The sequence below is a fragment of the Equus caballus genome, chromosome 1, assembly GCF_041296265.1.
Source record: "Equus caballus isolate H_3958 breed thoroughbred chromosome 1, TB-T2T, whole genome shotgun sequence".
Taxonomy (NCBI): Eukaryota; Metazoa; Chordata; class Mammalia; order Perissodactyla; family Equidae; genus Equus; species Equus caballus.
The window spans coordinates 27,562,361-27,590,169 of NC_091684.1; the positions used below are offsets into that span (position 1 = coordinate 27,562,361).

The 27,809-nt window shown below is 51.3% G+C and overlaps 2 protein-coding genes across 12 annotated transcripts in view; one reads left to right on the forward strand and one right to left on the reverse strand.

Moving 5' to 3' along the window:
- SH3PXD2A (SH3 and PX domains 2A) overlaps positions 1-22,366 on the forward strand; it is a 245,920-nt gene extending 223,554 nt beyond the window's left edge. For 8 of the 9 annotated variants that reach the window (XM_005602262.4, XM_001497905.5, XM_005602263.4 and 5 more), the window contains 5 exons: positions 41-158; positions 3,761-4,098; positions 5,201-5,250; positions 7,948-8,067; positions 12,764-22,366. In XM_005602262.4, the coding sequence (XP_005602319.1) occupies positions 41-158; positions 3,761-4,098; positions 5,201-5,250; positions 7,948-8,067; positions 12,764-14,722 (2,585 nt within the window). In that variant the 3' untranslated portion in view covers positions 14,723-22,366. The remainder of the gene's footprint in view (positions 1-40; positions 159-3,760; positions 4,099-5,200; positions 5,251-7,947; positions 8,068-12,763) is intronic. The other variant, XR_011421163.1, reaches the window with a different exon arrangement.
- A 1,071-nt stretch (positions 22,367-23,437) lies between these two features.
- NEURL1 (neuralized E3 ubiquitin protein ligase 1) overlaps positions 23,438-27,809 on the reverse strand; it is an 80,132-nt gene continuing 75,760 nt past the window's right edge. For all 3 annotated transcript variants that reach the window (XM_023640053.2, XM_023640062.2, XM_070221332.1), the window contains exons 5-6: positions 26,326-26,472; positions 23,438-25,936 (exon numbers count right to left, since the gene is read on the reverse strand). In XM_023640053.2, coding sequence (XP_023495821.1) covers positions 25,698-25,936; positions 26,326-26,472 — 386 coding nt within the window. In that variant the 3' untranslated portion in view covers positions 23,438-25,697. The remainder of the gene's footprint in view (positions 25,937-26,325; positions 26,473-27,809) is intronic.

The window sequence follows — 27,809 nt, forward strand, 5'->3', positions numbered from 1 at the left end:
GCAAGTAATTGTGCTTTCTTGCTTTGCCCACCACCCACAGAGGAGAAGTATGTCACTGTGCAGCCTTACACCAGCCAAAGCAAGGATGAGATTGGCTTCGAGAAGGGTGTCACTGTGGAGGTGATCCGGAAGAATTTGGAGGGCTGGTGGTACATCAGGTAGGAGCCCCCACAGAGGAGCGAGATGTCTCTCTGCCACCCTAGCCCTCAGGCCCAGTCCTGGGCAGCAGAGTGGCTGTGGGCACCAGCCGGCGGGTAGATACTGACATCAGCTTTGCGCCCGTGGCCCGGGCTTGGCCGCTCCAAGTCTGTACAGCTGAACAGCATGAACAGAGAGTGCTCTTGCAGAGTCTCTCCCGGGACATGTAAAGCAGAGTCTGAGCTGCAGCCAGCGGGGCACAGGGGCCCAGGCTCAGCTTGCAGGCAGTGGTGCAATCCCTTCCCTTGCATCTGCCAAGAGGGTCCAGCACATCTGAATTTGGTTTTCTGCGTCCGGCCTTGACTGCCTGGCGTGCTTTGCAGCTCAGGCTGCCTGGAGCGCTGGCGTCCACAGGCCTTGCTGAGGTCCCAGCAGGCAGCCCCTGCTGCCCACGGCCCAGCACTTGGGGCCCCAGATGCCGGCTTTGTCCCGGGCTGTTCCACTCCTCAGGGCTGGCTCACGTGGTTGCAAGAGCTGAGGCAGAAGTGAGGCCTGAGCCCAGGCCTAGTTCAGAGGCCTCTTGCATCTCCTGTGCCTTGCTCTCCCAGGGCCTGATCACACTCCTCAGCTAAGAAACCCATTTGGGAGTGTGAGTAGGGAACTAGGGAGCTTTCCTGATGCTCCTGGAAACAAACTAAACCCCGTGGGCTTCACTCGTCTCTCCCCTACCAGATCCGGCCCTTCCAGTCTCCTCTGCTTGGGGCTCCGAGGCTGGCGGCCACCCTTAGGGAGCCTTGCTCGCAGGAGATGCTTTGATGTCTTTGGAGCCCGCTCAGCTGTAATGATTTTGCCCAGTTTCTCTCTCCTGCTCATAAGGCAGCCTCCAGAGATAGTCCCATATCTGTGGGCTCTGGGGACTGCCTGGCCAGCCCGCCACACCTGGGAACCCCAGACCCACTGTGGGCAGGATGTGTGTTCTGAGCTGTCTCCCACAGCAGGGGCAGGATTGACCGAGGTGACGCAGGCACTCATGAGACAGTTGCTTAGACCTCGGCAGACCGCGATGGTGTTAAGATTGGTCTATGCTGACGAGTAGGATGAAGGGCACTGGCCTCATGGGACTGAACCTTAGTGTGACTTGACACCACATAGCTGCCTTCTGCCCTGTACGTTATCAGTCAGGAGGGCTGAGGTGTCCCTTTCTGTCCTGTTAGATGGGGCAGGGATGTGTTACCCAAAGCCTTTCCTGTTTTCTAAGCAATGGAAAGGAGAGCCAACCTAAAAATCCGGCAATCACACATCTGGCATGGAAAGGCCAGCGAACATTCTGGCAGGCTGGGAACCTAAGTTGCTTGCCTGGAGGTTATCTACAAAGCTGCTGGATTTTTTTTTTTTTTTAATTTTCTAAAATGACCAATAAAGTCATTCTGAGCTGCTGCCTCTAGTCAACTCTTGTCCCTGTGGCCTGGCCCTTTAGCCAGTGGGAGCTTCAACTGAGAAAACCCTGCTGAAAAGCTTCCACCTTAAGAAGGCTGCCAGACACCCCTTAAATATGCCATTTCCCAACATTCCAGGCTGTGTGTTGATCCTCATTTCCTGTCTTTCTTCTCCACCACCACCCCCCCAACACGCACACACACCTCCCTCCCTCTCTCTCCATCCCTCCTTTTCCAGTTTGCTTCCCTCTGGAGTCATTCCATGTTCCAGAGCTGGAAAGCAGATGTGAGCAGAGTTGGACCCAGAAACACACAGCCACTCCTGATTCCCTTGCATCTCTCCGCCTGGAGTCTAATTTTATCCATGTAACGCTGAAGGAACACGACAGGGTTTGAAATAGGAGCACTCAGGCAGCGAGTAGGCCTGACCGTCACTCCTGCGAGACCCTGTGCCCCATCTCTCCACCATGTTCTCATCAAAAAACGTCTGCAACAGCCAGCAGATTCATCTTCCTCTTTTCTCCAAGATGCAAGAGCACCAGGTTCTGGGCCAGATGCTGCCAACAGCTAGCTGTGTGACCCTCTGCTACTTGCTCTGCTTTCTGAGCATTGGTTGTTGGCTCATATGTGAGATTAGGCATCTTTACTAGTTGCTTCCATCTACCCCTGAAATTCTGTGCTTGTCTGCCAGCTCCCTGACTTCATCCATTTGTTCACTGATGCCTGCCTTCTAAGCCCTAAACAGGGGCCAGTCAGGTGAGCTGGGGTGAGCCTGCCTGCACCTTCCTGTGACGTGAATGGAAGAAGCCACCTCCTACCTGAGCTTTCCGGCAAAACTCAGACACATAGATAGAAACGTCAGCTTTCGCATTCCTTTTATTCCCACCTAATGAGCGCCCAAGATCAAGGTCAGATCGGGGAGGCTGGGGACGGGAAATTGTGAGACATCTGGGGTGGAGGAGCCATTCCAAGGAGCCAGATGTGTCCCAGGGAGCAGACAGGGACATTGCAACCCAGACTCAGGGGCATTGGCCAGCAACTGCTGGACCAGGAAGTAAGCTCCCAGTTGGTTTGGGTAGAAGCTCGACATCATGGGGAAAAAGGGGGAAAAGCTTGTTTTCAGAAGTCATCAAATCACCTAAAATTAAGTCAGCCCTGTCATTTGCTTTCTGCTCTTGTTTATGGGGTTTGGGGTTTGTTTTCATTTTGTTTTGTTTCATTTTGTTTCATTTTGCCATACCAAAGGTTTTCATTTTATCCAGTCACATGCTTTAGTCTTTTCATTTCTGGTCCAGCTTTTGGAGTCCCATCTAGAAGGGTTTTCTCCACCCCCAAGATGAGGCAAATGTTCCCAACTTGCATTTGTTATTTTGCTGTACAACATGAGACCAGGGTCTCACTTGTTTTTCCTAACTGGATAATTAGTTGTCTCCAAATCGCTCCTGTAATAATCCATCCTTACCCCACTCATTTGAAATGTTATCTGTAGTGCCGGTCTCTGTGGGTTTGTTCTGTGAACGTGACCCACCTGCCAGCCCTGCAGTAGTGTCGATAATTTCCCCGGCACTCGCTCTTCTTTATAGAGACCTTCTTGGTCAGTCTCAATGTGTCTATCTTTCTGGATACATTTTCATAGCTACTTTCCCCCTGTATTTCGCAGAAGAGGAAAGATTGAGCTCCAAGGTAGGGACTCGTCCAAGGTACCATAGAGCAGAACTTGAGTTTCCTGATTCTCCCTCTGCTATCTCTTGGCCTCTCTAAGAATACTTCTCTTTCCAATAGGGCAGTTAATGCGATACACCTCATTTCGTATCTCTAGAATTGCTCTCTACTGATTGTGAAGTAGCAGGCTATTGCAAAGTCCATTTTTTGGGCAACCCAAAATTTGAGGAATCTTCTAATCTCAAGGTCCCACGTTTGGCTGACTTTGCAGAGAATGAGAGCGCCCACTAAGAGGGATCAGGCAAAGAATGAGGAGATAGAGAGGAAGAAGTGGTGTTCGAGGTGCCTTTTCCAGCTGCCCTCTGTTCCAGTTCTCTCCAGAGTAGTGGGATTGCCAAATGTCTTGCACAACATGGTAGCAAAGGCTCAGCTGGGCAAGGCCAGATGGAGCCTGGGGTCCGGGAGTGGGGCGTGAGGTCAGGCGTCAGCGCTGTAATGATGCTATGTTCCACTCCTCCCCACAGATACCTGGGCAAAGAGGGCTGGGCGCCAGCATCCTACCTGAAGAAAGCCAAGGATGACCTGCCAGCGCGAAAGAAGAATCTGGCAGGCCCAGTGGAAATCATTGGAAACATCATGGAGATAAGCAACCTGCTGAACAAGAAGACATCGGGGGACAAGGAGACTCCACCAGCCGAAGGCGAGGGCCCTGAGGCCCCCATCACCAAGAAGGAGATCAGCCTGCCCATCCTCTGCAACGCCTCCAATGGCAGCGCCCTGGGAGTGCCTGAGAGGACCGTCTCCAAGCTGGCCCAGGGCTCCCCAGCTGTGGCCAGGATTGCTCCTCAGAGGGCCCAGATCAGTAAGAGCCTCACTGACCCATGGGTCCTCACTGCAGAGCTCTTTATAGAGTGGGCGTGGGGTGCAAGGAAAGCCAGAGGGGTGCGCAGGAACCCCCGCCATTTTCTTCCTGAGGTAGTGACTGACACCTGACCCCAGCCTCACTCTATCAGCTTGTCTCATGCTAATCACAAGAGTGGGCAAGGCCATTCCTCCACCTAAGATAAGTTACCCGAGTATATAAGCTGGTAGCATTCCCTCCTTCTTGGGTGGAGAGCCAGGAACGGTACCTTGCAGATAGGTGAAGTCCCTGGGCTGTGAAATGCGGGCCCTCTATGCAAGGCTGCTTTATGGAGTGACAGCGAATAGAGGACCTCCTTCTGGGCCTTAACCCTCCTGCCCTATCGCCTTCCTCTCTAGTTCCTGGAAGCCTAAAAGACTTGGAAGGTGTGGTTTTACTCTCTCTACAAGCACAGTTTTAAAGGACATTCTTCAGGAATCTCCTGCATTCTTACAGGAGAACCCCGGCGATCTGGCCTCCAGGTCTCCCTGGCTCCACAGTGCTTTTCGCTGAGGGTTCAACTGTTCTGTATCTTGAGAGACCAGCTTCCGTTTGTGTCCAGCCATCCTTAAAATCTGGAGCAAAGCTGTTCTTTAGTTCTGATCTTGGTTAAGTTAGCTCATGTCGCTGAATCCTTTTGGCAGTCAGTTGGGAGATGTTTTTTGGGCACCTCCTCTTGCCTGGAATTGTGCTAGCTTCTAAGGATTTGGTAGTGAGCAAAAAATAGACATGGTCCCTGCTCCTAACCTTCAAAATCTGATAGAGCTATCTACCCCTTCTCCTGACAAACGCCTCTATGTCCGTACATTTTGAAATGCGCGCATCATTTTAGAGGACTCATGGATGCCCCTGAAGCACAGCCAAGGAAGCTTAAAGATCTGTGGCTTCCCACTGAAGAAGCCCAAATCCAGTGCCTAGAGTGACCGCAAGCCTGGGTCCTTCATCAGTGTGGGACAAAAGCGGGAGCTCCCCAGGATCCGGAGATGGTCACGCCCAGGGAAGGCAGGTCCGGCACCATTGCCCAGAGTGGCTGGGGTTTCTGAAGCCGTGTTTCTTCTTCCAGGCTCCCCAAACCTAAGGACAAGGCCTCCACCTCGCAGAGAATCCAGCCTGGTACGTGTGCTGAACTTCTCCCTTTACTGTTCCTCGTCAGGATGCCCTGTAGCAGCCCCAGTTCATTGGCTCGCTCACTGCAGAACCTGTTGGTCCTGAAGTTTCCCAAGGCCGTGCCGTAGCTTCCAGCTTTGTGGGGTTGGGGACGGGCAGGGAAGCCTGAGGAGCCCAGCCTTTCTGGGGCCCTTGCTGGACAGTTTATAATTGAAAACGCACTGCATTCCAAAGCTAAATAAATCCATCCCAGCCACCACACTGGCAGACATAAACATTTAGACTGGCTGGCGAGAGTGTCCAGCCGGGGCATTGCCAGGGGCTGGAAATGGGGCTGCTGTCCATGTGAGCCTGGAAGCCTTCAGCTTTGCCTTCCTTGCTCAGAAATGCCCTGTGGATGTGGTGGATGCCAGAGCCTGGAAGGGCAGAGGGCAGACAGTGTGCATCCTCCAGGGAGGAGGTGAATGGCAAGGACTGGCTTAGGCTGAAGCTTAAAAAAGTTCAATGCTGCTGGGGTTCCTGGCTCCTGTGGGTGGGATTTCCTGGTGTCCAGATGGTCAGACAGGCAGATGTGCACTCGGGGTGCTGGGGCTTGAGGGCGGCAGTGATGCTGGAGGCAGGCCGAGAGTCCTAGAACAGAGAACTGTTATCAGGAGCAGTGGATGCAGTGGAAAGAATGGGGCTCCGAGCCTGCCAGGCACGGATTCATATTCCACTTCCGACACTTAGGAACAGCGAGACCCTGGGCAAGCTGCTTCCCCTCCACAAGCTTCAATGTCCTTATCTATAAGACGGGGACAATGCAGCCATCTCCTAGGGCTGTTGTAAGGATGACATGAGATGACATGTGTCTTAGAGGGCTGGCAGTGGAGTTTCCATACCTGCTGCATTGTGTGGAAAAAGATTTCTGAAGTCACATCTGGGCTTAGCAGCAAGAATTACTGTGATCAGTGGCATCTGCCCCCGAGAGGGGAGAGCAGCAGTCCCTGGAAGAGAGGGCCTTCAGTAAACAGGATTTTTGAAGATTTGGCCCCTGGAGGTGAGACTGCCCTCACCCTGGCCGTCAGCCCCAGCAGAGTTCCTATTTCCTTTTCCCCTTGCATTTTACATGACCAAGCAACAAGTTCTCCTTTCCTCCCATCGCTCTCAGCCCCAGCTGATTATTTTCAGGCAGACTTGATTTTGGCAAGAACGGGGTAGTTCCTTCCACACTTCCAGATGCAGGCTTGCTGAGGCAGGACTGCTCTTTCCAGCTAGGCCCCGCTGAATCCCACCTGGCCGGGGGTCCAGGCCAGGCTGGGGCCTGGGCTGAATCTGCTCACATGCGTGGCTGCAGGGCCAGGCACTAGGGCAGAAAGTTGACTGAATCACAGCCAGTCCCTCAAAACCAGCTTCCTCCTACCTTTGCTCCCTCTGACCGCAGGCAGCTCGGCTGTGACTGGCGGGATTAGGACATGCTGAGCCTTGAAGGACAAAGAAGGCTCAGAGGAATAGGGTGGTGTTTCAGGAGGAATGTTCAGCTTCGGCTTCTCCTTATGGAGCTCTTCCTGTGCTCTGGCTGGGCCGGAAGTTAAGTACATTATCTCAGTAATCCTCTTAGTGACCCTGTTATTGGTTTCCATTTTACAGATGAGGAAACTGTGGCTCAGTGAGGTCATGGGCCTCGCCCAGGGCCACGCAGCTGGTGAATTGCTGAGATGGGATTGGAGTCCACATGTGTCCAGCTGTAAGGCAGAGGTCTTTTGAGGTCTCCCTGTTAGACCACAGCTGCTTCCCCTCCCCAACACCCACACACGCATATACATCTTTTCTTTTTAATTGTTTTGCTGTAACCCCTTTGTATGATACTGGGACATACTGGGCATGATGGGGAGGCAAGAAGTCCATTTTGGCTGGGGTAGAGACCGAGCAATGCTAGAACGTCCACTCCCTGAGGGCAAGGGGGTTGTGCTCTTGACTCACTCTTGGATGCCCAGTGCCTTAGACCAGTGCCTGGCACTTGGTTGATGCACAGCAAACATTTGTAAAATGGATGAATGAGGCTCACAGGTCATGGGCTGTGGCCAAATTCTAAATGTCCTTGAATGTCATGCTTAGATATTGATGTGCCAGCATTTAAAAAACATGTAGGCTCTCCAGCATGTTCCAGCCTGCTCACAGAGCCAAGGATCCCAAGTTTTATTCAGTGCTTGCCTGACTGTTTGGCATCGTTGTGATGACCGACCAAGGGCTTTTCTCACCCAACCCCACACCCCCTCACATTCCCATCCCACCCACAGAGATGGCCATGCCCCCTGGCTCTGCCTCTGCAGCCAGATGTCACCCCTGCAGCCTTTCACCCTTAGACTTAAGGAGGGGCTCTCCGCTCCCTTGAGGCAGTGTGCACAGGCTTTGTTACAATGATTTCTTTGCTTTTTAATTTCCATTTGGGGACCTAGCTGTTGAGGCATCTGAACGCTGGGCCTCCACAGATGGACGGGTGTTACCAAATGATCATTGTGATACCTCAGACAAGTCGCGGATAGAGCGCAGGTGCTCTTAGAAAGCCTGGTCAGGAGCGTGATCTCTTGGGGAGACACCCTGAGACTCAGGTGATAGATGCTTCCTCAAGTCAGCTGCTGTCCAGCTGGTGTGAACACCACACTCACCTCCATTACCTTTCGGATCGAGTGGGTTTTGCTCACTGAGTCCTTCTCTGCTTAGGGGTTCCAGCTGCCGAAGCCACCAGAGCCCCCTTCTGTTGAGGTGGAGTACTACACCATAGCCGAATTCCAGTCGTGCATTTCTGACGGGATCAGCTTCCGGGGTGGACAAAAGGCAGAGGTGAGCTTTGAGCCATGAGGCTGAGGGTTGTTTTTTTTGTTTCGGTGAGTTAAAATTTGTACGTAACATTATATAAGTTTCAGGTGTTATAACATTATAGTTTGACATCTGTATACACTACAAAGTGATCACCACCGAAAACCATACTATTAACCCCCTTCACCCACTTTGCCCACCTCCTAACTCCCTTCGCCTCTGGTAACCACCAATCTGTTCTCTAACGATGAGTTTGTTTTGTTTTGTTTGTTTGTTTTGTTTTTTAGATTCCACAGAGGACTGAAGTCATATGATATTTGTCTTTCTCTGACTTATTTCACCTAGCATAATACCCTCAAGGTCCATCCATGTTGTCACAAATGGCAAGATTTCATCCTTTTTTATGGCTGAATAGTATTCTGTTGTATATAGTGTGTGTGTATATACACATACTATATCTTCTTTATCCATTCATCTGTCGATGGACACTTAGGTTATTTCCATATCTTGGCTATTATAAATAATGCTGTGATGACCATAGGGGTGCATATATCTTTTCAAATAAGTGTTTTTGTATTCTTCCAATAAACGGGTAAAATGGAATAGCTGGATCATATCGTAGTTCTACTCTTAGTTTTTTGAGGAACCTCCATACTGTTGTCCATAGTGTCTCTACCGATTTACATTCTCACTAAAAGTGCATGGGAGTTTCCTTTTCTTCACACCCTTGCCAACACTTGTTATTTCCTTTCTTTTTGATAATAGCTGTTCTGTCAGGGGTCAGGTGATATCTCATTGTGGTTTTGATTTCTGTTTCCCTAATAATTAGTGATGTGGAACATCTTTTCATGTGCCTGTTGGCCATCTGTATGTCTTCTTTGAAAAAAATGCATATTTAGTTCCTCTACCCATTTTTTCATCAGGTTGTTTATTTTGTGGTTGTTGAGTTGTATGAGTTCTTTATATATTTTGGATATTAACTCCTTGTCGGATATATGATTTGCAAATATAGTCTCCCATTCAGTAGGTTGCCTTTTTGTTTTGATGATGATTCCTTTCCTCTGCAGGAGCTTTTTAGTTTGATGTAGTCCCATTTGTTTATTTTTGCTTTTGTTTCTCTTGCCTTTGGAATCAGATCCACAAAAACATCACTAAGACCTATGTCAAGGAGCTTACCACCTGTGTTTTCTTCTAGGAATTTAATGGGTTCAGGTCTTATATTCAAGTCTTTATCTATTTTGAGTTAATTATGGTGTATGGTGCAAGGCAGTGGTCTCATTTCAGTCTTTTGCAAGTGGCTGTCTGGTTTTCCCAGCTCCATTTATTGAAGAGACTGTCCTTTCTCCATTGTATGTTCTTGGCTTCTTATCATAAATTAATTGCCCATATGTGTGTGGATTTATTTCTGGGTTCTCAATTCTGTTCCATTGATCTTTGTGTCTGTTTTTATGCCAATAGCATATCAATATGGTTTTTATTGCTATAGCATTGTAGTATAGTTTGAAATCAGGGAGCGTGATACCTCCAGCAGTGTTCTTCTTTCTCAAGATTGCTTTGGCAATTTGGGGTCTTTTGTGGTTCCATACAAATTTTAGAATTATTTGTTCTAGTTCTGTGAAAAATGTCATTGGAATTTTGTTGGGAATATCCTTGAATCGTAGATTGCTTTGTGTAGTATGGACATTTTAACGATGTTAAGTCGCCCAACCCATGAGCACAAAATTAGCTTTCCTTTATGTGTGTCCTTTTCCATTTTTTTTCATCAGGGCCTTATAGTTTTCAATGTACAAGTCTTTCATCTCCTTGGTCGAATTTATTCCTAGGTATTTTCTTCTTTTTGTTGCAATTGTAAATGGGATTGTTTTCTTGATTTCTCTTTCTGAAATTTTGTTATTAGTGTATAGAAATGCCACAGGTTTTTTGTATATTGATTTTGTATCCTGCAACTTTACTGAATTCATTTATTAATTCTAACAGTTTTTTGGTGGAGTGTTCAGGGTTTTCTTTATATAGTATCATATCATTAGCAAATAGTGACGGTTTTACTTCTTCCTTTCTGATTTGGATGCCTTTTATTTCTTTTTCTTGCCTAATTTCTATGGCCAGGACTTCCAATACTATGTTGAATAAAAGTGGCAAGAGTGGGCATTGTTGTCTTGTTCCTAATCTTAGAAGAAAAGCTTTCAGCTTTTCACCATTGAGTATATGTTAGCTGTGGGTTTGTCCTGTATGTGCTTTACTATGTTGAGGTACATCCCTTCTGTACTCACTTTGTTAAGAGTTCTTATCATAAATGGGTGTTGAGTTTTGTCAGATGCTTTCTCTGCATCTGTTGAGATGATCGTATGATTTTCATCTTTCATTTTGTTAACGTGGTGTATCACATCAGTTGGTTTGCAGATGTTAAGCCATCTTTACATCCCTGGAATAAATCCCACTTGATCATGGTGTGTGATCCTTTAATGTATTGTTAAATTCGGCTTGTTAATATTTTGTTGAGGATTTTTGCCTCTATGTTCATCAGTGATATTCGCCTGTAGTTTTCTTTTTTTGTGATGTCCTTGTCTGGTTTTGGTATTAGGGTAATGCTGGACTCATAAAATGAGCTTGGAAGCTTTCCTTCCTCTTCATGTTTTGGGAAGAGTTAGAGAAGGATAGATATTAAATCTTCTCCGAATGTTTGATAGAATTCACCAGTGAAGCAGTCTGGTCCTGAACTTTTGTTTTTTGAGTGGTTTTTGATTACTGATTCAGTCTCCTTCCTAGTAATCAGTCTATTCAGATTTTCTATTTCTTCATGATTCATTCTTGGAAGATTATAAACTTCTAGAAATTTATCCATTTCTTCTGGGTTGTCCAACCTGTTGGCGTATAATTGTTCATAGTAGTCTCTTATGATCCTTTATATTTCTGCAGTATCATTTGTAACTTCTCCTCTTTCATTTCCGATTTTATTTATGTGAGCCCTCTTTTTTTCTTGGTGAGTCCAGCTAAAGGTTTGTCAATTTTGTTTATCTTTTCAAAGAACCAGCTTTTGGTTTCATTGGTCTTTTCTATTGTCTTTTTAGTCTCTATGTCATTTATTTTCACTCTGATCTTTATTATTTCCTTCCTTCTACTAACTTTGCGCTTTGTTTGTTCATCTTTTTCTAGTTCCTTTAGGTGTGAAGTTAAATTGTTTATTTGAGATTTCCCTTGTTTCTTGAAGTAGGCCTGTATTGCTATGAACTTCCTTCTTAGAACTGTTTTTTCTGCATCCTGTAGATTTTGATATGTTGTATTTCTGTTTTTGTTTGTAGGTATTTTTTAATTTCTCCTTTGATTTCTTATATGCCCCAGTAGTTGTTTAGTAACATGTTTAATCCCACATATTTGTAGTTTTTCCAGTTTCCTTCTTCTAATTGATTTCTAGTTTTGTAGCATTGTGGTCAGAAGGGAGGCTAGATATTATTTCAGTCTTCTTGAATTTATTAAGACTTATTTTGTGGCCTAACATGTGATCTATCCTGGAGAATGTTCCCTATGCACTTGAGAAGAATGTGTTTTCTGTTGCTTTTGGATGGAATGTTCTGTATATATCAAATAAGTCCATCTGGTCTAATGTGTCATTAAAGGCCAATGTTTCCTTATTGATTTTCTGTTTGGATGATCTATCCATTGATGTAAGTAGGGTGTTAAAGTCCCCTACTATTATTGTATTGCAATATATTTCTCCCTTTAGGTCTGTTAATACTTGTTTTATATATTTTGGTGCTTCTATGTTGGGTATATATATATATTTATAAATGTTATATCTTCTGGCTAGATTGACCCCTTTATCATTATGGAGTGCCTCTCTTTATCTTTTATTACCATCTTTATTTTAAAGTCTATTTTGTCTGATATGAGTATACCTATACCACCTTTCTTTTCATTTCCATTTGCATGGAGTATCTTTTTCCATCCCCTCACAGTCTGTGTATGTCTTTACTTCTGAAGTTAGTCTCTTGTAGGCAGCATATAGATGTATCTTGTTATTTTTTATCCATTCAGCCACTCTGTCTTTTTATTGGAGAATTTAGTTCATTTACATTTAAAGTAATGATTGATAGGTATGTACTTATTGCCATTTTGTGAATTATTTTCTGACTTTTTTGAGGCTGAGGGTTTTAATTCATGCTGGTCAAAGACCTATCTTGCTTCCCATTTATGTCTTGCTGGCAGCGTTCCTGAGGGGTGGGCAGGAAAGGTGCAGAAACAAGACCTACAGGCGTGAGAATTTGCCTAACTCTAGTAAATGCCACAGCCAGGACTAGAAACTGGGACCCCTGTCTCCACCCAGCTTCACAATGCTTCCCTCACAGCAGCATTTCCCAAAGCATATTGTAGGAGCTTGTGATGGGAGTGTCTTAAAACAAAGAGTTTCTGTGGTTGAGTGAGTTTGGAGAACAGTGGGTTAAACAAAATCCAACCACTTTTGTTGTTTTAATTGCAGAACTCAGAGCCTATGATAACGGGTTGTCACTGTGCATCTCTCAGAGGGGCATTGCCCAGAATTTTCTGTCCCAAGAGCATCTGGGGGCAGGATTCCACAGAACCCACATTAGGAAGTACTACTGTTAGGAAAATGTGGTCCAGGTGACCCAAGTAAGATACTGGGGACCCGGGTTCTGGCCACGTCCACACCACAGGCACCTCTGGCATTTGATATAGTCACTTTTCTTCCCGCCCCTTCCCCCAGGTCATCGACAAGAACTCAGGCGGCTGGTGGTACGTGCAGATCGGTGAGAAGGAGGGCTGGGCCCCTGCGTCATACATCGATAAGCGCAAGAAGCCCAACCTGAGCCGCCGTACAAGCACACTGACCCGGCCCAAGGTACCCCCACCGGCACCCCCCAGCAAGCCCAAGGAGGCTGAGGAGGCTCCAGCGAGCACTAACGAGAGCCAGGACTCCCCGCTAAAGCTCAAGTACGAGGAGCCTGAGTATGACATCCCTGCCTTTGGCTTCGACTCAGAGCCAGAGCTGAGCGAGGAGCCCACAGAGGACAGTGGCTCGGGGGACAGGCGGCCTGCCCAGCCCCACAGGCCCTCGCCCGCCTCCTCACTGCAGCGGGCCCGCTTCAGGGTGGGTGGGTCTTCAGAGGATGTGGCCCTGGAAGAGGAGACCATCTATGAGAACGAGGGCTTCCGGCCGTGTGCAGAGGACGCCCTGTCAGTCAGACGCTCCTCCCGGGACAGTGACTCCCCAGGGAGCTCCCCGCTGTCCCTTGCCAGGAAAAACTCCCCAAAATCGGGCTCCCCCAAATCATCGTCACTCCTAAAGCTCAAGGCAGAGAAGAACACCCAGGCAGAATTGGGGAAGAACCACTCCTCAGCCTCCTTTTCCTCATCCATCACCATCAACACCACCTGCTCCTCTTCGTCCTCCTCCTCCTCCTTGTCCAAGAACAGTGGTGACCTGAAGCCCCGTTCTGCCTCGGACGCAGGCATCCGCGGCACTCCCAAGGTCGGGGCAAAGAAGGACGCTGACCTGAAGGCTGGGCTGACCTCCTGTGCCCGGGCCAAGCCGTCGGTCCGGCCCAAGCCGTTCCTGAACCGGGCAGAGTCCCAGAGTCAAGAGAAGATGGACATCAGCACTTTACGGCGCCAGCTGAGACCCACAGGCCAACTCCGGGGTGGTCTCAAGGGCTCAAAGAGCGAGGATTCAGAGCTGCCCCCTCAGACAGCCTTTGAGGGTCCGAATGAGGGGTCTAGGAGAAGCTCAGCTGACCTCATCACCCTCCCTGCCACCACACCCACCAAGAAAGGACGGGAAGGGCAGGCCACCTCCTACACGACATGTAGCGCCTACCAGAAGGTCCAGGACTCAGAGATCAGCTTCCCCGCCGGCGTGGAGGTACAGGTGCTTGAGAAGCTGGAAAGCGGCTGGTGGTACGTGAGGTTTGGAGAGCTGGAGGGCTGGGCCCCCTCCCACTATTTGGTGCTCGGCGAGAACGAGCAACCTGACCTGTCTGGCAAGGAGCCAGACGCAGTAACCACCAAGAACAAGCAGAACGAGGGCAAATCAGACAGCCTGGAAAAGATTGAGAAGCGAGTCCAAGCACTGAACACTGTCAACCAGAACAAGAGGGCCACGCCGCCCATCCCCTCCAAGCCTCCTGGGGGCTTCAGTAAGACCTCAGGTGCTGGGGTGGTGAAGATGAGGAATGGCGTGCGGCAGGTGGCGGTGAGGCCCCAGTCCGTGTTTGTGTCCCCGCCACCCAAGGACAACAACCTGTCGTGCGCCCTGCGGAGGAACGAGTCGCTCACGGCCACTGATGGCCTCCGAGGTGTCCGCCGGAACTCCTCCTTCAGCACTGCCCGCTCAGCTGCTGCAGAGGCCAAGGGCCGCCTGGCCGAACGGGCCACCAGCCAGGGCTCAGATGCACCTCTGCTGCCCGCCCAGCGCAACAGCATCCCCGTGTCCCCTGTGCGTCCCAAGCCCATCGAGAAGTCCCAGTTCATCCACAACAACCTCAAAGATGTATATGTCTCGATTGCAGACTACGAGGGGGATGAGGAGACAGCAGGCTTCCAGGAGGGCGTGTCCATGGAGGTCCTGGAGAGGAACCCCAATGGCTGGTGGTACTGCCAGATCCTGGATGGGGTGAAGCCCTTCAAAGGCTGGGTGCCCTCCAACTACCTGGAGAAAAAGAACTAACGGGGCATGGTCCTCCCAGACTCAGTGTGGATGAGCAGTGAGGTGAAGACAAAAGGGAAAGGGAAATGGGAGGGGGTGGGGGGAGGACAGCATTAAACCCTGCAGAATGTGTGACCTCAAAGATGCCCCCCTCCAGGCTGTCCCTCAGCTGGAAGGTAGGGCCTGGTGGGCCCACATTGAGCAGGGATGGGAATGGGCAGGGGAGCCATGGGCCTGAGATCAGCGGTGAGAAAGCTGAACCCCATGTGTGCACCTTGGTGACTTTGCTGATGGACTTGGCACCATTTGGGACAGGCCACCTGGGAAACCCCAATGGTGCCTTGGCTGCAAGTCTGGAAAAGATGTGATTGTAGGGGCCTCCTCTGCCCTTTCCCTGCCCAGCCCAGTTTCAGTTGCTGGCATCTTACCAGTGGAGGTAGCCCTCAGATTGTCCTAATCTGTATTTGTGGATGGTGCTGGTTTCCCAGGGATTGCCACCACCCACCACAGCTGGGTGTGGTAGAAGATGCCACCAGCTCTGGGGCTTCGAGGCATCTCCCGTGAGCTCAGCCTGTCCGTGGACCAGCCCGCTGTCAGTGTCTGTTGAAGAAAAAGTAGTTGCTCAAGTGCGAGCAAGGACCACCTTTCTTAGCTGCCACTGCCCCTGGCCTTGAGGAGAAAGCCCGCGCTGCCCGCAGGACCACCAGCCCAGAGTTTACAGAGAGGGTGGGCGAAGCTGTGGGTCTCCTCACAGTCTGCACAGACTTTATTTTGGATATTTCTGGGTGGGCGGTTCCTTTGCATGTTTTGGGAGAGGTTTATTGGTTTGGGGCTTCTCTGTTGGGCCTTGGGTTTTGGTCTTATTTTAGGGGTTGTTTGGGGGCCTAAAGGCGGTCAGCCTTACAGGAGCAGGATGGATGGGTAGTGGACGGGGCTTTTCTGTCCTCTGCTCGTGGGGAGGTGGTTTCGTCTGTGTTTCACATTCTTCCCCTTCACAAGCCAAAGTCGCTTTATTTGGTTTCCACTGTGTGGACAGTACCTGAGCACAGCGCTTGCTGGAGGGCTCGGGGGCGGGGGAGCCCCAGGTCCCAGACCCGGCAAAGCAGAGACAATGCTCATCTGGTTCTTGCCCAACCTCAGTGGGGCAGGACCCTCCCCAGGAGGGAGAGAAGGCAGTTCCCAGGCTGCTGGGTGAGGGCCATCCCGTGTGCATTCTCCCGCCTGGGCAGGACCAGAAGCCTTACGTGTGTACTACGGAGAAGCAGCCATAGCCCCACCCTGGGCTGAGGAGACCCCGGCTGGACAAACACCACCAGCCGCCCCCTGGGCTGCAAGCAATGACATAGGTGCCCAAGAAGATGGGGCATCCCCAGGCCAGGAGCTAATCTGGTCTTCCTGAGGGGCAGTGCCGCCACGAAGAGAGGAGCGAGAATAAAGTCCCTGTCAGCTTTGGGCTGTGTCTTTGAATCGTTGACGTTTCAGAGGGGACCCTCCAGAAGCTGAAGCGGCTTCCCCAAGGACTCACCCTTTGCTGGGAGTGGATTTCCACACGTGCCTTTGATTTCGGACAGATCGGGCTTCACAGCCCCCGATTCAGCTGTCAGAATCCTGGACTGAGGGTTGGTGTTTTCTACCAAGGAGGAAAGGCACCCCCACCCCCATCCCACCCTGCCCCCTACCCGGGCAGTATATGCTGCCTGAAGATCAGCACGGGAGCCAGCATCTCATGCTGCAGTATCCCCCTCCCCCCCGCCCCTGCGGCCTTGCCTGGGTGTCGCCCCCAGCCCTCCTCCCTCGCCGTACACTGATGTCTGGCAGCTATCACAGACTGCGCGTGTTCTTTGTTGAAGGGCTGTGGTGAGATTTTGTTTCCTTTTGTGTTTTTTTTTGTAAGTTTGTTTAAAATTGAAATTAGTTATTTTCTTCTGCTGGACAGTATTAAATAGAGCAGGATGGTGAGTTACTCTGCTAGATTGCAGTACTAATGGTAGTGGATTAGTGTCTTCATATTAATGTTATTTGGACTTATTTGAACAATAATGATAAAGAAGTGGTTCATTATTTTTTAATTAATGCACTTTAATAAGGTGGAATGGAAAGAAACCCAGAGAGCAAAGTGCATTACTTAAAGATGCAGTATATACTTTTCTCATTTTTAAGCAGCACATATTTATTAAAAGAAAAAAAAGTAATTTATGATTATTTAAAATAAAATTTAAAAGTAGAGTGACTGTCAGGTTAAAGGACCTTCCACATAGCTATCTTCCAGGGGGAGGGCCCCAGGGGCCTCACTCCTCAATTGTCTGCACTGAGCCAGTTCAATCAGCAACGTGCCAGCCCGGCCAGCAAGGAGTGCAGGACGCATCTGCCAAGCACAGAGCATCTCAGTTGGACTGGACCACAGTGCTCCCCAGAGCCTGCCTTTCCCTGCCCTTCCTCACTGTCTGCACTGCCCCCTGGGCTCTCCACCACCCGCGAGCCCCACGTTCTCCCAGCCCCTTAAGGACCCTCCCTCCTTGATCCCAGAGCTCTAAGTGATAGTCATTAAAAGTGACCTCAAAGGTCGCTCCGTCCCATCCCCTCCTGTTCTGCAGCCCAAGGACGGGAAATGACTCCAAAAATCACACAGCTGGTTAACGGCAGACCTCCCCACTGCGTCAGTCCTTGCGCTCCTCCCCAACCCCGTTATAGTTTATTGTGTGGTCATCATGTTTACATTGTGACATCCAGCCCTAAGGATGGCTGGGAGTTGCTCAGGCATCCAGGAAAAGTGGAGAATGCTGCCACCTGGTGACAGCAGGTAGATTTGGGCAGTGAACAGGGATTGCCATGCCTCATCTTCGCCCCTCGCCCCTCACTATCACCCCTAACTCACAGCACAGCACAAACCCTGCAAACCCAAAGAGAATATTAATACTTGAAGCAAGAAGGGTGCATGCCAGTCCCTCTCAGACACGGCCAGGGGGTGCCAGGCCTTGTGCCCCTGGACTCCTAGCCCTACCCAGGGCCAGAGGGCCTTTCCCTAGAGCTACTGAGCTGCTTTGTGATGTTGGAGGGTACTGCCGGCAGCAGGTGGAGGAGGGAGGGGCCTGAGGCTCTGACCCATCTGGAGGAAAACCAGATTGGACTAAAAAAGGAAAAAGAAAAATGAAATCTCAGCAGTGTCCAAACCTAGTTTTCCATTAGTCGCGATTGAAAATGTGAATTGACATTGTATTGCTGTATACTGCAACTTTAATCATAATGAGCCCTTCTGAGGTCATTATTGAGGTTTATATAATGCCCGAAGATGCATCATTTGGTGCTTTTTCTTTCAGTTTAAAGACTTTTTTCTTTTATTACGAGGGAAAAAAATGTCTTCATCTCTCTCCCACTTTGTAACAGCAGGCCTGGCCAGGCTCCCTGGCCCCACCATGCTGTTCCCATTAGGCCGAGGGATCCTGGAGGCAGCAAGGAGTTGGAAGGGGCACCCCTGAACAGCAGGTGTGCCATCTGCCCCTGGCTGTGGCTGGGCCCTGCCTTGCCAGGCCTCAGCCCCATCCACCCCCAGCCTGGCCTCACGGGCTTCTCTTTCTTCCTCTTCGATTCTCCATCTTGACGACGGCATTATATAGAATCGTTTTAATCACATTCAGATGTTAGAGCAGCATATTTTACTGGCATTTATATCCATTGCTTTCCTCAGCAAGGCATGTTACTACTTTTATCATCTAAGGAAAAAAGACAAGGGAATTTCGGTCAAGCATTATTTTCATATTACTAGTATTTGCAGAGTAGGTGTAGGATTATTTAAGTTTAGACCTTGGTTTGGTAGTTCATTTTGTTTTTAAGGAAAAAAAAAAGTACCCCTACTTTTCCTGTTTTTGTATTTAACTAATATATTATTTCTTTAAGGTTACTCACTTCCCCTATTCCCTCCAAATACTTTGCATTCTCAATCGAAAATGAAAACAATCTGAGAGACAGGAAAAGTGCAATATTATCAAGAGGGATGCCAGGGCTGGTTGGGATAGTCGCGGGAGACACAGTGGCCCCGTGTGGAGCTGCCAGGTGACTTCCTGGGTTCATCTTTTACCCCTCCTGCCCCTCCCCCTTCCCTGGCAAGATGGCAGGGGTCCCCGCCAAAGGGCAGCCCCTTCTTCTGTTGAGTCTTGTCCACCCAGAAGAAAGGGGTTCAGGGAACTGACATGGGGTGCCTGACTTCCTGGTGCCCCAGCCCTCGGAGCGGAGCAAGGACATCCAGAAACCGTTCCTTGTTTTCATTTCCATTGTTTTTCAGCCGGTTGCTCGGAAAGACCTGTCCTAAAAATCACTCCCAGCAGCCCCCTCTCACCCCAGTCTCCTGATGTGTGGGCCATGAGCTTTTTGATGTATGTTTGAGTCTTTCTAAAACTGTGTAACCTCAGTTCAGTTTATGGGCAGGAACCCTAGATAGAACCAAATCCTTTTTGGGGGATGTGGGTGCCTTGAGCCCTGCATACCCCAGTGAGACACCGATTCCCACAAGCCTGCAGCTGGGCCTGGTGCTGAGCCTGGACCACCCATTCATCTCAATGACCAGCCTGAGGAGGGAGCCCTGTCTTCTGCTCAACCCCCCACAGTCCCCAGAGGGTCTCGGAGAAGTGTCTGAGGGGCCTCCTCAGCGCTCTGGAGACAGAACTTCCCACAGCAGGTAGAAGCTGGCCTCCTCCGGACATGGCGCCAGTAGAGAAAGCGGCAGGTGGGGAGTCCCTGGTCCGAGCCCGTGGAGCTCTGCCCCTCAGGGCTGCAGGACGTGCTCATGGGCTCGTCCCCTCTTCCAGTACTGTACGCTTGCTGCTCCAACCCCCCGTGCGGTGAGTTTCTGTCCCAGTACGGATCTAAGTGCCCCCATGTGTGGGTGTCTCTCCCTGGAGCGAATACATCTATGTGTCCAATCTTTGAGAATCTCGATGCAGAGCTCTCTGGTAAGAGAACTTTCCACATCGCTAAAGAATTAAGATTCCCTCGCTTTTTTGAGGGCTGTGTGTTGTTGAGAAAGTGTGTGTTCACGCATGTGTGTGTGTGTGTGCGTGTGCAAGTGCACACGCACCCACGTGTGAGTGTTGGTAATTTCCCACTTGAACTAAATAACATGGGGTTAGAGGAAAAAAATATCGGGCAAGCTGTCTCCATTGAAAAGTCCTTGGCATTGGGCAGGCCCCATGGGACTCGCAGCTTCTGGCAGCAAGTATGTGTGTTATTCACACGTAATTCTGGCTGGAGAGTGCAATGTGTCTTTTTTTTTTTTTTTTTTTTTGGTAATTATTTTATTAAGTATTTAGTTGGAAACTTCACACTGGCATTAACAGATCTAGCAGAAGCAGCCTAGGCCACCGTCCCGGGCTCCAAAATGAAGATGTCAAAAAGCTGCCACTGGGTGTGGAAGCGCTGAGGTGGTTAAATTGGGTCACCACCTGCAGGTGTGTTATCTAGCAGGCTGACTGCGGCCCACTGCCATGCACGTCATCACTGGGAATCCTCATGGAATAAAAGAGCTGCTGGCCCTCAGGTCTTGTGTTTCTGAGGGTGGGTCAGGCGGCCAGGGCGAGCACTTGCTCCCGGTGAGCTCTGCAGACCACGTGCAGACACATCAGCCCCTCTGGTCTGGATTGCAGGCCCCGACTGAACACTGCATGGGAGTAGTGTGGGGGGCTCCCTCTTGACTGAGCTTCTTCCTAAATCATGATCCCCATTTGGGGGCAGCCTCTGTGGTTCTCAAGCTCTATCATCAGTGACAGGATAGGGTCAGTGACCTAAAGCTTCCTCATTTTAGGAAAAACAGCCCCACTGATTTAGCTTCCCTCCTGTTTTGTCCCCCGGCCAGAAGTTGGGCACACTGGTGCTTACAGACTGGGTAGAGAGCTCTGCGTTCCAAGGCCTTGATCTCAGCCTGCCTCTAAGGTTGGGACTACCCCTTTTCCCAGCCCTACCTTTTTTAATCTTGAGTTTGCACTTGACCTTGACAATCAGCCCCCTCTCCCATCCCAGTCCTAGAACTTAGTGGCCTTAGAGAATGAGTCCCTGCACTGAAGGTCCCTCCTTTGCTCCCAGTTCCATCCTGGCTAATCGGCTGGACCTCAGGAGGCAAGAGAGAGGGAGGAAGAGTTGTTGTCGTAAAGCAAAGGGATGGGTCGAGCATGTTGGAGGCAAGCGAGAGGCATGTCGGCGAGAGAAGTGTGTGCATGTTTGGGGTGGCTGGGGCTTACCGTCCCTTCCCTGGGAAGGCAGCTTCCAGAAGAGGATGTCCTCTAGGCAGAAAGGGAAAAGTGTGAGAAGCCTGAGAGGGTCTGGAGTCGAGTTATGTCTTTATTAGAAAGAAGGAAGAAGTCAATTCTGATTGTTTTCAGGAAGAGAGCAGGTGGGGAGGGAATTCAGTGATTCAACACCGAAGGGTCCAGCCAGAGCAGGTTGGAAAAGCCCCAAGATTTGGCCATAGAAGCAGCTAGCCTGAGGAAACAACTGCTTGCTGGGCCACAAGCTGGGTCCCCAGCAGGTTCTTACTGGTCACTGATGGACTTAGTAGAGAAGGAAAGTTGCCAACAACAAGCAGATCTTAGAGTTTGGAGGCCCTGGCTCCAGAACATTCATCCATCTCCCAGGTTCCCAGCTGGTTTTGCCCACCTCCCTTTGTCCAATCCAGAGCTAACTTCTCAAATTGCTTGAATCAGTTAGAGACCACTCACCATAATGGATCATGCAGCGAGGACCCACCACCCCCAAACTGGAACCTTGGGGTCTAGATACCACCAAGCATATCCGGGAGGAAGGCAGCTTCATTTGTCCTGTTGACACCAGTTATCCTCGAGTCTCTCTCCTGATACCTGTGGTGGTTCAGTTTGTGGAGCCCGCCTCGCTGGTGTGACTTAGAAGACGAGGTGCAGCGCACACCCGTCTGCGCATATGCCCTTTCCTTTCGAGTGGCCTGTGACCAAGGCGCACTGCTCCTAAAAGTGTTTATTTCAGTGGGGGGTAAACAGAGCCACCATTCTTGAACCTGCAGCTTATTCTCTGCAACAGGTTTTCTTTAAATCCAGGACAGATTGGGAAAGGCTTTCACTGCCGGTTACCGAGGGGCCTGCAGGAAGGTGACTTGGCAGAGGCCAATGTGAGTGGCAGGTCCCTGAAGTGTGGGTTTGTAGACTGCATGCTTGCATGGGAACTGCTGGATGTCTCTGGGGTTCCAGAACTTGGGGAGTTCCTCATGGTGTCCATTCAACGCCTCCCAGCTCCTAGTGGGCTCTGTGGGGTCAGCAGGTTGTTCCTTCTTCCCTCCTCAGCAGAGAAACAGACGAAAAGGACATTGAATTCAGTGTAGTCAATTTGAGTGCTAACAAATTTCCAGGATCAATGGTGGTGCTAAACTATCTTCATGTTTCTATTTTTAATAGTGGGTGGGTTTTTTTTTTTCATTGTTTTCATCACAAAAATGCAGCGTCCTTGGGGAAGGGACTCACCCCTTGGCCTGCCACTTCCCAGGTATCCTTCATCATTTTGACGGGACTCTGTGGTCTGCAGCAGATACTCTGTCTTGGCATGCTTCTAGACTGTAAGATTTGGGTTGTTTTGTTTTGTATTTTGTTTATGTTTACATGCATCTTGTATTTCCCTAAAAACTAAATAAAGTTTTTGGCCTTTTTAACTGAACACAATCACCTCTTGATTCTCCCTGCCACCAGAAAACCCATCCAGCTGAATGGCAAAAGCCACATTATCCCAAAGGCAGCGTGAACTGCAGGGTCGGGGCCCTGTGAGGACATGGAGGGAGGAGGGGGGGCAGGTAAGTTCCCCCCACGGTTGGTGAGAATCATGCTGAAGTTCCCCCCGCCCCACCCCCGCCCCACCTTAGGGAGGCTTTCTGGGCAGTTGAGAGAGAGAGGCAGATCTTGGGGCCAAAGGCGTACATGCAGCGGGCCTAGCTGGCCCTTCAGCTTGGAGCGCCTGACCCTCCCCAACTTCTGCTGGAGTCCAGTAAGCAATGCTGGGCGGTCCTGATGTAGGAAGCAGCCCATGGCTGTTCAAGGCCAGGCAGAGGCTGGCAGCCGGAGCGTGCTCCCAGGAGAGAGGGCAGGCATCCTGTGTGCTTCTGAGGCCGGCCCGTCAAATGAGCCCGATTCCGGCTTTGTGCCCAGCCCCCTCTGCCACCCCCAGCTTCTGCGGCCAGCCAGATGTACTCAGCACATCTAGAAAGTTTCTCTAAAGGTCTCTGGCCAGAGGCCTCCCTTTTCTGCCCAGCTGTGCCACCCATTTGGTATAGGCGTCTGCACTCACCAGTGGGAGAGCAGCTGAGTTCCCAGCCAGAGGCAGGGGTCTAGGCCTGGGGTGAGGGATGGGGAGGCCCTCCTCCTGGGGAGTTCAGCACCGTCCCTGTTGACCTGAGTGGAGGACCTGTCATCCTCTCATTAGCCCCTAGGTGGCGCAGCCACACCACAAGGGAAGCTGAGCAGGCCTCATGGACCCCTGCTGCTCCTGCCCCAACAAACGCTGCTCCTCACGGACCCAGGGAGCTGAGGCCATCTTTCATCTTACAACAAGGCTCACCTGGCATTCCAGCCCCTGCTGTCCAAGCCCCACGTCATGCTCCAGCCCCCCACTCCAGGGAGTCTTCCCTGATTGCTGACTCCCCTCCGTGTCCAGGAGACCTGACACTCCACCCCCCCACACACACCGCACCACCCCCCCCCCCCCCCCCCCACACACACACACAGCACACCCTCCTCACTGCACAGCACAGCCCTCAGGCTGGTACGAAATCACCTTTATTCACAATCACAGCGACCCAAGTTCACAAAGGAGGCAGCAACTACTCCCACACTAACAGAGACAATGGAACAGATGGCTTCCTCTTCCGGACCCTCCAGCCACGCAGCCCCTGCACTTCACACCTTTCCTCCTCTGAGATGGGACCCCTGACTGGATGGGGCTGCCACCCGCCCCACCCCATCCCACCCCCACAGAAGGGGTCTCCGGGGTCAGTGACTGGGGAATCATGACTTCCCAAAGGCCCACCGCAAGGCAGGGGCAGACTGAGGCCCAGCCTGGCTCCTGACCCACAGTGCTGTCCCACCACCCCACCCCATAGCAGCCCTCACCAAAGAAAGCCCAAGCGTCACACAGAAAGTCTGCCCCTCCCCACACAGTCATCTTACAGAGGCGGCAGCTGAGGCTCAGAGGGGCTGTGACCCGGCCAGGGCCACACAACCGGTCAGTGGCCAGGTCTAGACTCCCATGCTCTGCTGGCCACAGGGAGCAGCAGACTGATGGACACAAGCCATCTGAGGGGGCAGAGGGCTGGGAGGCTCGGGGGACACCAGGCCAAGCCTCAGACAGCTGGCTCCAGCCCGAGGCCAATCAGGACAGGGTGGGCAGGGCTGAGACGACTGTAACCCAAGAGCAGATGGGGGGCAGTCCCTCACCCAAAACCAGGAAGAACCCAGACGTGCTGGAAGCCAGCCCTCCCCATCTTTCCCGCAGGTGAAGGGCCTTTCCTAAGAGCAGGCCCCCAGCCCTGTTCCTGCCCAAGCTGGGCCCCTCCTCGGCCCTCCTAGAACTCATGTCCTTGCGGAGGGGAACTCCTGGGCCTGCTAGCTGTTTGAGCCAAGGATGATAACCCTGCTCCGCCCAGGGAGGAAGGGCACTTTGCGGCTCTGGGTGATCCACCAGCCCCGGGGCCTTGAGGAGACTCAGTTTGCTGCTCTGTAAAATGGACACAGTTTGCCAGGAGGCCTCCCAACTCAGCCCCTTTTTATGGACTTCTAATTCATGATAGGCAGGGCTGGCCATGGACTTTTGGGCTGGAGTCTATGGAAGATTCTGAGTGAGGACTACCTCTGCCGGCCCCTCACCAGGCACCCTGCACGCCAGGGCAGCATTTCTGGGGGCCCAGGGGATGGGAGCTCACCCCCCCCCCCAAAAAAAAACCCACAAACCAAATAAATAAATAAATTAAAATAAGGAAAAAGGCTGGTCTTACCCCAGGGAAACCCCCAACCAGGGCTCTGGCCTCTCCTGGGAACACTACAGCCTCTCTAAGCATCAGCCACGCCCAGGACAGCACTGAGATGCGGGAGGACAGGGCACAGAGAGGAGACGTGCACCTGTTCTTAGAGACTCTGAAAGAAGATAGGCCCGCTCTCCAGCCCACAACAAGAGGCCGTCCCGGGCAGCAGCAGCCAGCGAGATGAACGGGGCAGAAAGGCTACAGCCAGGAAGGAGCCCTCGGCATCTCAGCTAGGGCATGGGGCCGGGGATCCAGAACCTGGAACCTCCTATGGCCTCTCAGGCCACCCACCCTGGGCGAGTAGAAAAGGACATGGCATAGAGGCTGCACCTGCCCGGGGTGAGAGGTATCCACTGGCCTTACCCCTGGCTGCCAGGCCCAAGGGGCAGGGAAGAGAGGAAAGAGGTGTGTATAGGTCAGAGAGTAAGGCAGCAGCTCAGGGGCTGCCTGCCCAGGGCTGCTGTTGAGCAGGTTGTACACTGCTCAAGGGAAGCTGGCTGAGGAAGCAAACGGAGGCTGAAGTCCAGTCCATACTCCACTGGCCAAGCCACATGCCCTGGCTCAGGGCCACATCTGCCCAGAGGAACGGACATGTTTTCTAATTCTCACAGAGGCGCCACACAGGCTAGAGGGACCTCCTAGAAATCTGCCCCAGATTGGGGAGGATTAGGACAGACTGAGACCCCAGTTTAGCCCCTCAGCATGCAGGGAAGAGCTGGGTGCAGAGAAGGGAAAGACAGGGAGAACATGGACTCCTCCCCTCCCCTCTGCCAGGGGATCTGCTTCTGCTCCCACCTCCCTGCCAGATATCTCCTTTCTCCCCAAACCTTCAGGGGCCTCAGTTTCCCATGTTTAATGAGAAGAGAAAAGAGTTTCCAAAATGAGGAAGAAGAGAAGGGTCCCTGTTGGCTTGCCCCTCAGCTGGAGCTGGGCCGCAGTCTGAGGAGGTGGGTGTGCGGGGTGGGGCACCGCAGCGGGCTAGGAGCTGCGGTAGGTCTTGATGATGTCCTTGATGGGGCGGCGGCAGATGGGGCAGCAGGCGTGCAAGGCCTTCTTGAGGCGTAGACCACAGGCGTAGCAGAGGCACATGTGGCCACATGTGTAGATGACCGTGTCCACCGCGTGCTCATAGCAAATTGTGCACTCATCACTCCACTGGCCCGTGCCTGGGGTCACTGGTGACTCTGGCAGGCTCACCGGTGAGTTGGGGGCCGTCCCTGGGGGCAAGGGGACACTACTCAGGGGGAGACATGGCCCAGCCCAGCCCCAGCTTCACGGGAAGAGAGCCCCCGGCCTCTTGTCTCCTCCTCCATTTATCGGGATCTGCCTATTTACCCTGACGACCCAATTTCTGGGCACGAGAGGGAAGAAGCCCTCTGGGCAGCCCTGCGTCTGGCCTTCAGCTCCTAGACCAGAGGCCAGGGTGTCCATGAGGCAGTGAGAGGAGGAGGAATGGAGGAAGGAAGGGGGCCCAAATCTTTGAAGGCAGGCCCCTCCCGCACTAGCCTTGGGTATTCCCTCTGTGCTAAAAGTCCTTTGGAGAAAGCTACCCAGCTAGGGGACAAGATGGGATACACCACGGAACTGGAGGGACCAGCTTACTTACCACCAGCAGAGCTACCCAGAGGTCCGGAGCTGCACGTGCTGAGCAAGGGGTCGGAGAGGTGGCTGCCCAGGGCGCTGGGTGAGGTTGGCGTGGAGGCAGGGGAGCAGGGGAGTGATGGCATGCCCCGCTCTGCCAGGATGGTGGAGCCTGCAGCAGGGGAGGGAGGGAGAGAGACGCTAGCCACTCAGAGGCCCACTGGGAGAAAGTTCCAGTCTCTGCCCCTCCAGCAGATTCCCAGGAGAGAAAATGGGGGTCACAGCCTGACCACACAGCCCAGCCCCTAGGCTCAAGGCAGATTCCACAGGCCGGCTCAGCCTCGGGCCCCAGCTCTCTGTTCCTGCCTACAAATTGGAGGGCTACATCGTGCGTTGGGGTTACGACAGCAGCACACTCCAAACAAGCCCCCTGCCTAGAATCTCACCTCCACCCTCCCCCTCGCATCCTTCACCTTCAAGGTTTCCTAGGCCTCCGTCCACCTAGCACAGTCCTTCAAGCCCTAGCCTCATGCCCCTGTCCAGAGCCCTGTGTTGTCACTGTCCCCAGATATCACCCACCTTCTCCTCTGTATTAGCACCTTTGAAAAGCCCTTCACCATCTCCCATACATGTTCTGACCTACACTCTTTCCCTCCTTCCTACCCTCCCTCCCTCCTCCCTTCAACAAGTCCTTGCTGAGGGCCTACCAGGTACCAGGCACTGTGTATACATAAAACTGGCAACGAGACCACCAGGGCCCAGGGCCCCAAAGAGCTGACTGTCCAGGAGCCTCCTGGGGCTGTCCTCAAACCTCCTCCTCTGGGCAGCCTTGACCCCACCCCACACACCACCACATTACTCTATTAGCACAGCCACACACACCACACACACAGGACTAAACCACTACAGAGCCTGGGGTATTATTTGTTCTCTGCCCAGGAATGCAGCTTTGTTTCCCCAGTTAAGCCATGAGTTTCCTGAGAGCAGGAAATCTTGTTCACCTGTGACTCTCCCACAGGCCCTAACATAATGCCCAACACACAAGCAGGTGCTTAGTGAGACCTTTATATTATTAGTTATTCATCCTAATTCATTTAATAGTCATTGTTTCTAACACTATTCATCAGATGTCCACAGGGCTTCTAAGTGTTAACAGTTTCAAGTTAATTATCATCTCCTTCTTTCAGAAATTCATACCTCCTATTTGTTTTTCTTGCCTTATTACACCAGCTAGCATTTTCAGAACAATATTCCAAGGCATCTCTATCATATTTCTGACTTTAAGGAGAATTTTCTAGTGTTTTATCATTAAGTGTGAAATCAGCTGTAGTTTTGGAGTGAAGGAAATATCCTTCCATTCTGAGTTCACTTAGGGCTTCAACAAAGCAGCCTTCCTCTCTCTATAAGGTGAGTAATTACCCTTCATACACTGTCACTGGCTTGTTTTTTGGAGTCAGTCAAGATCCCCTAACACCGATTTGCTGGTTGAGATGCCCAAGTCTCCAAACA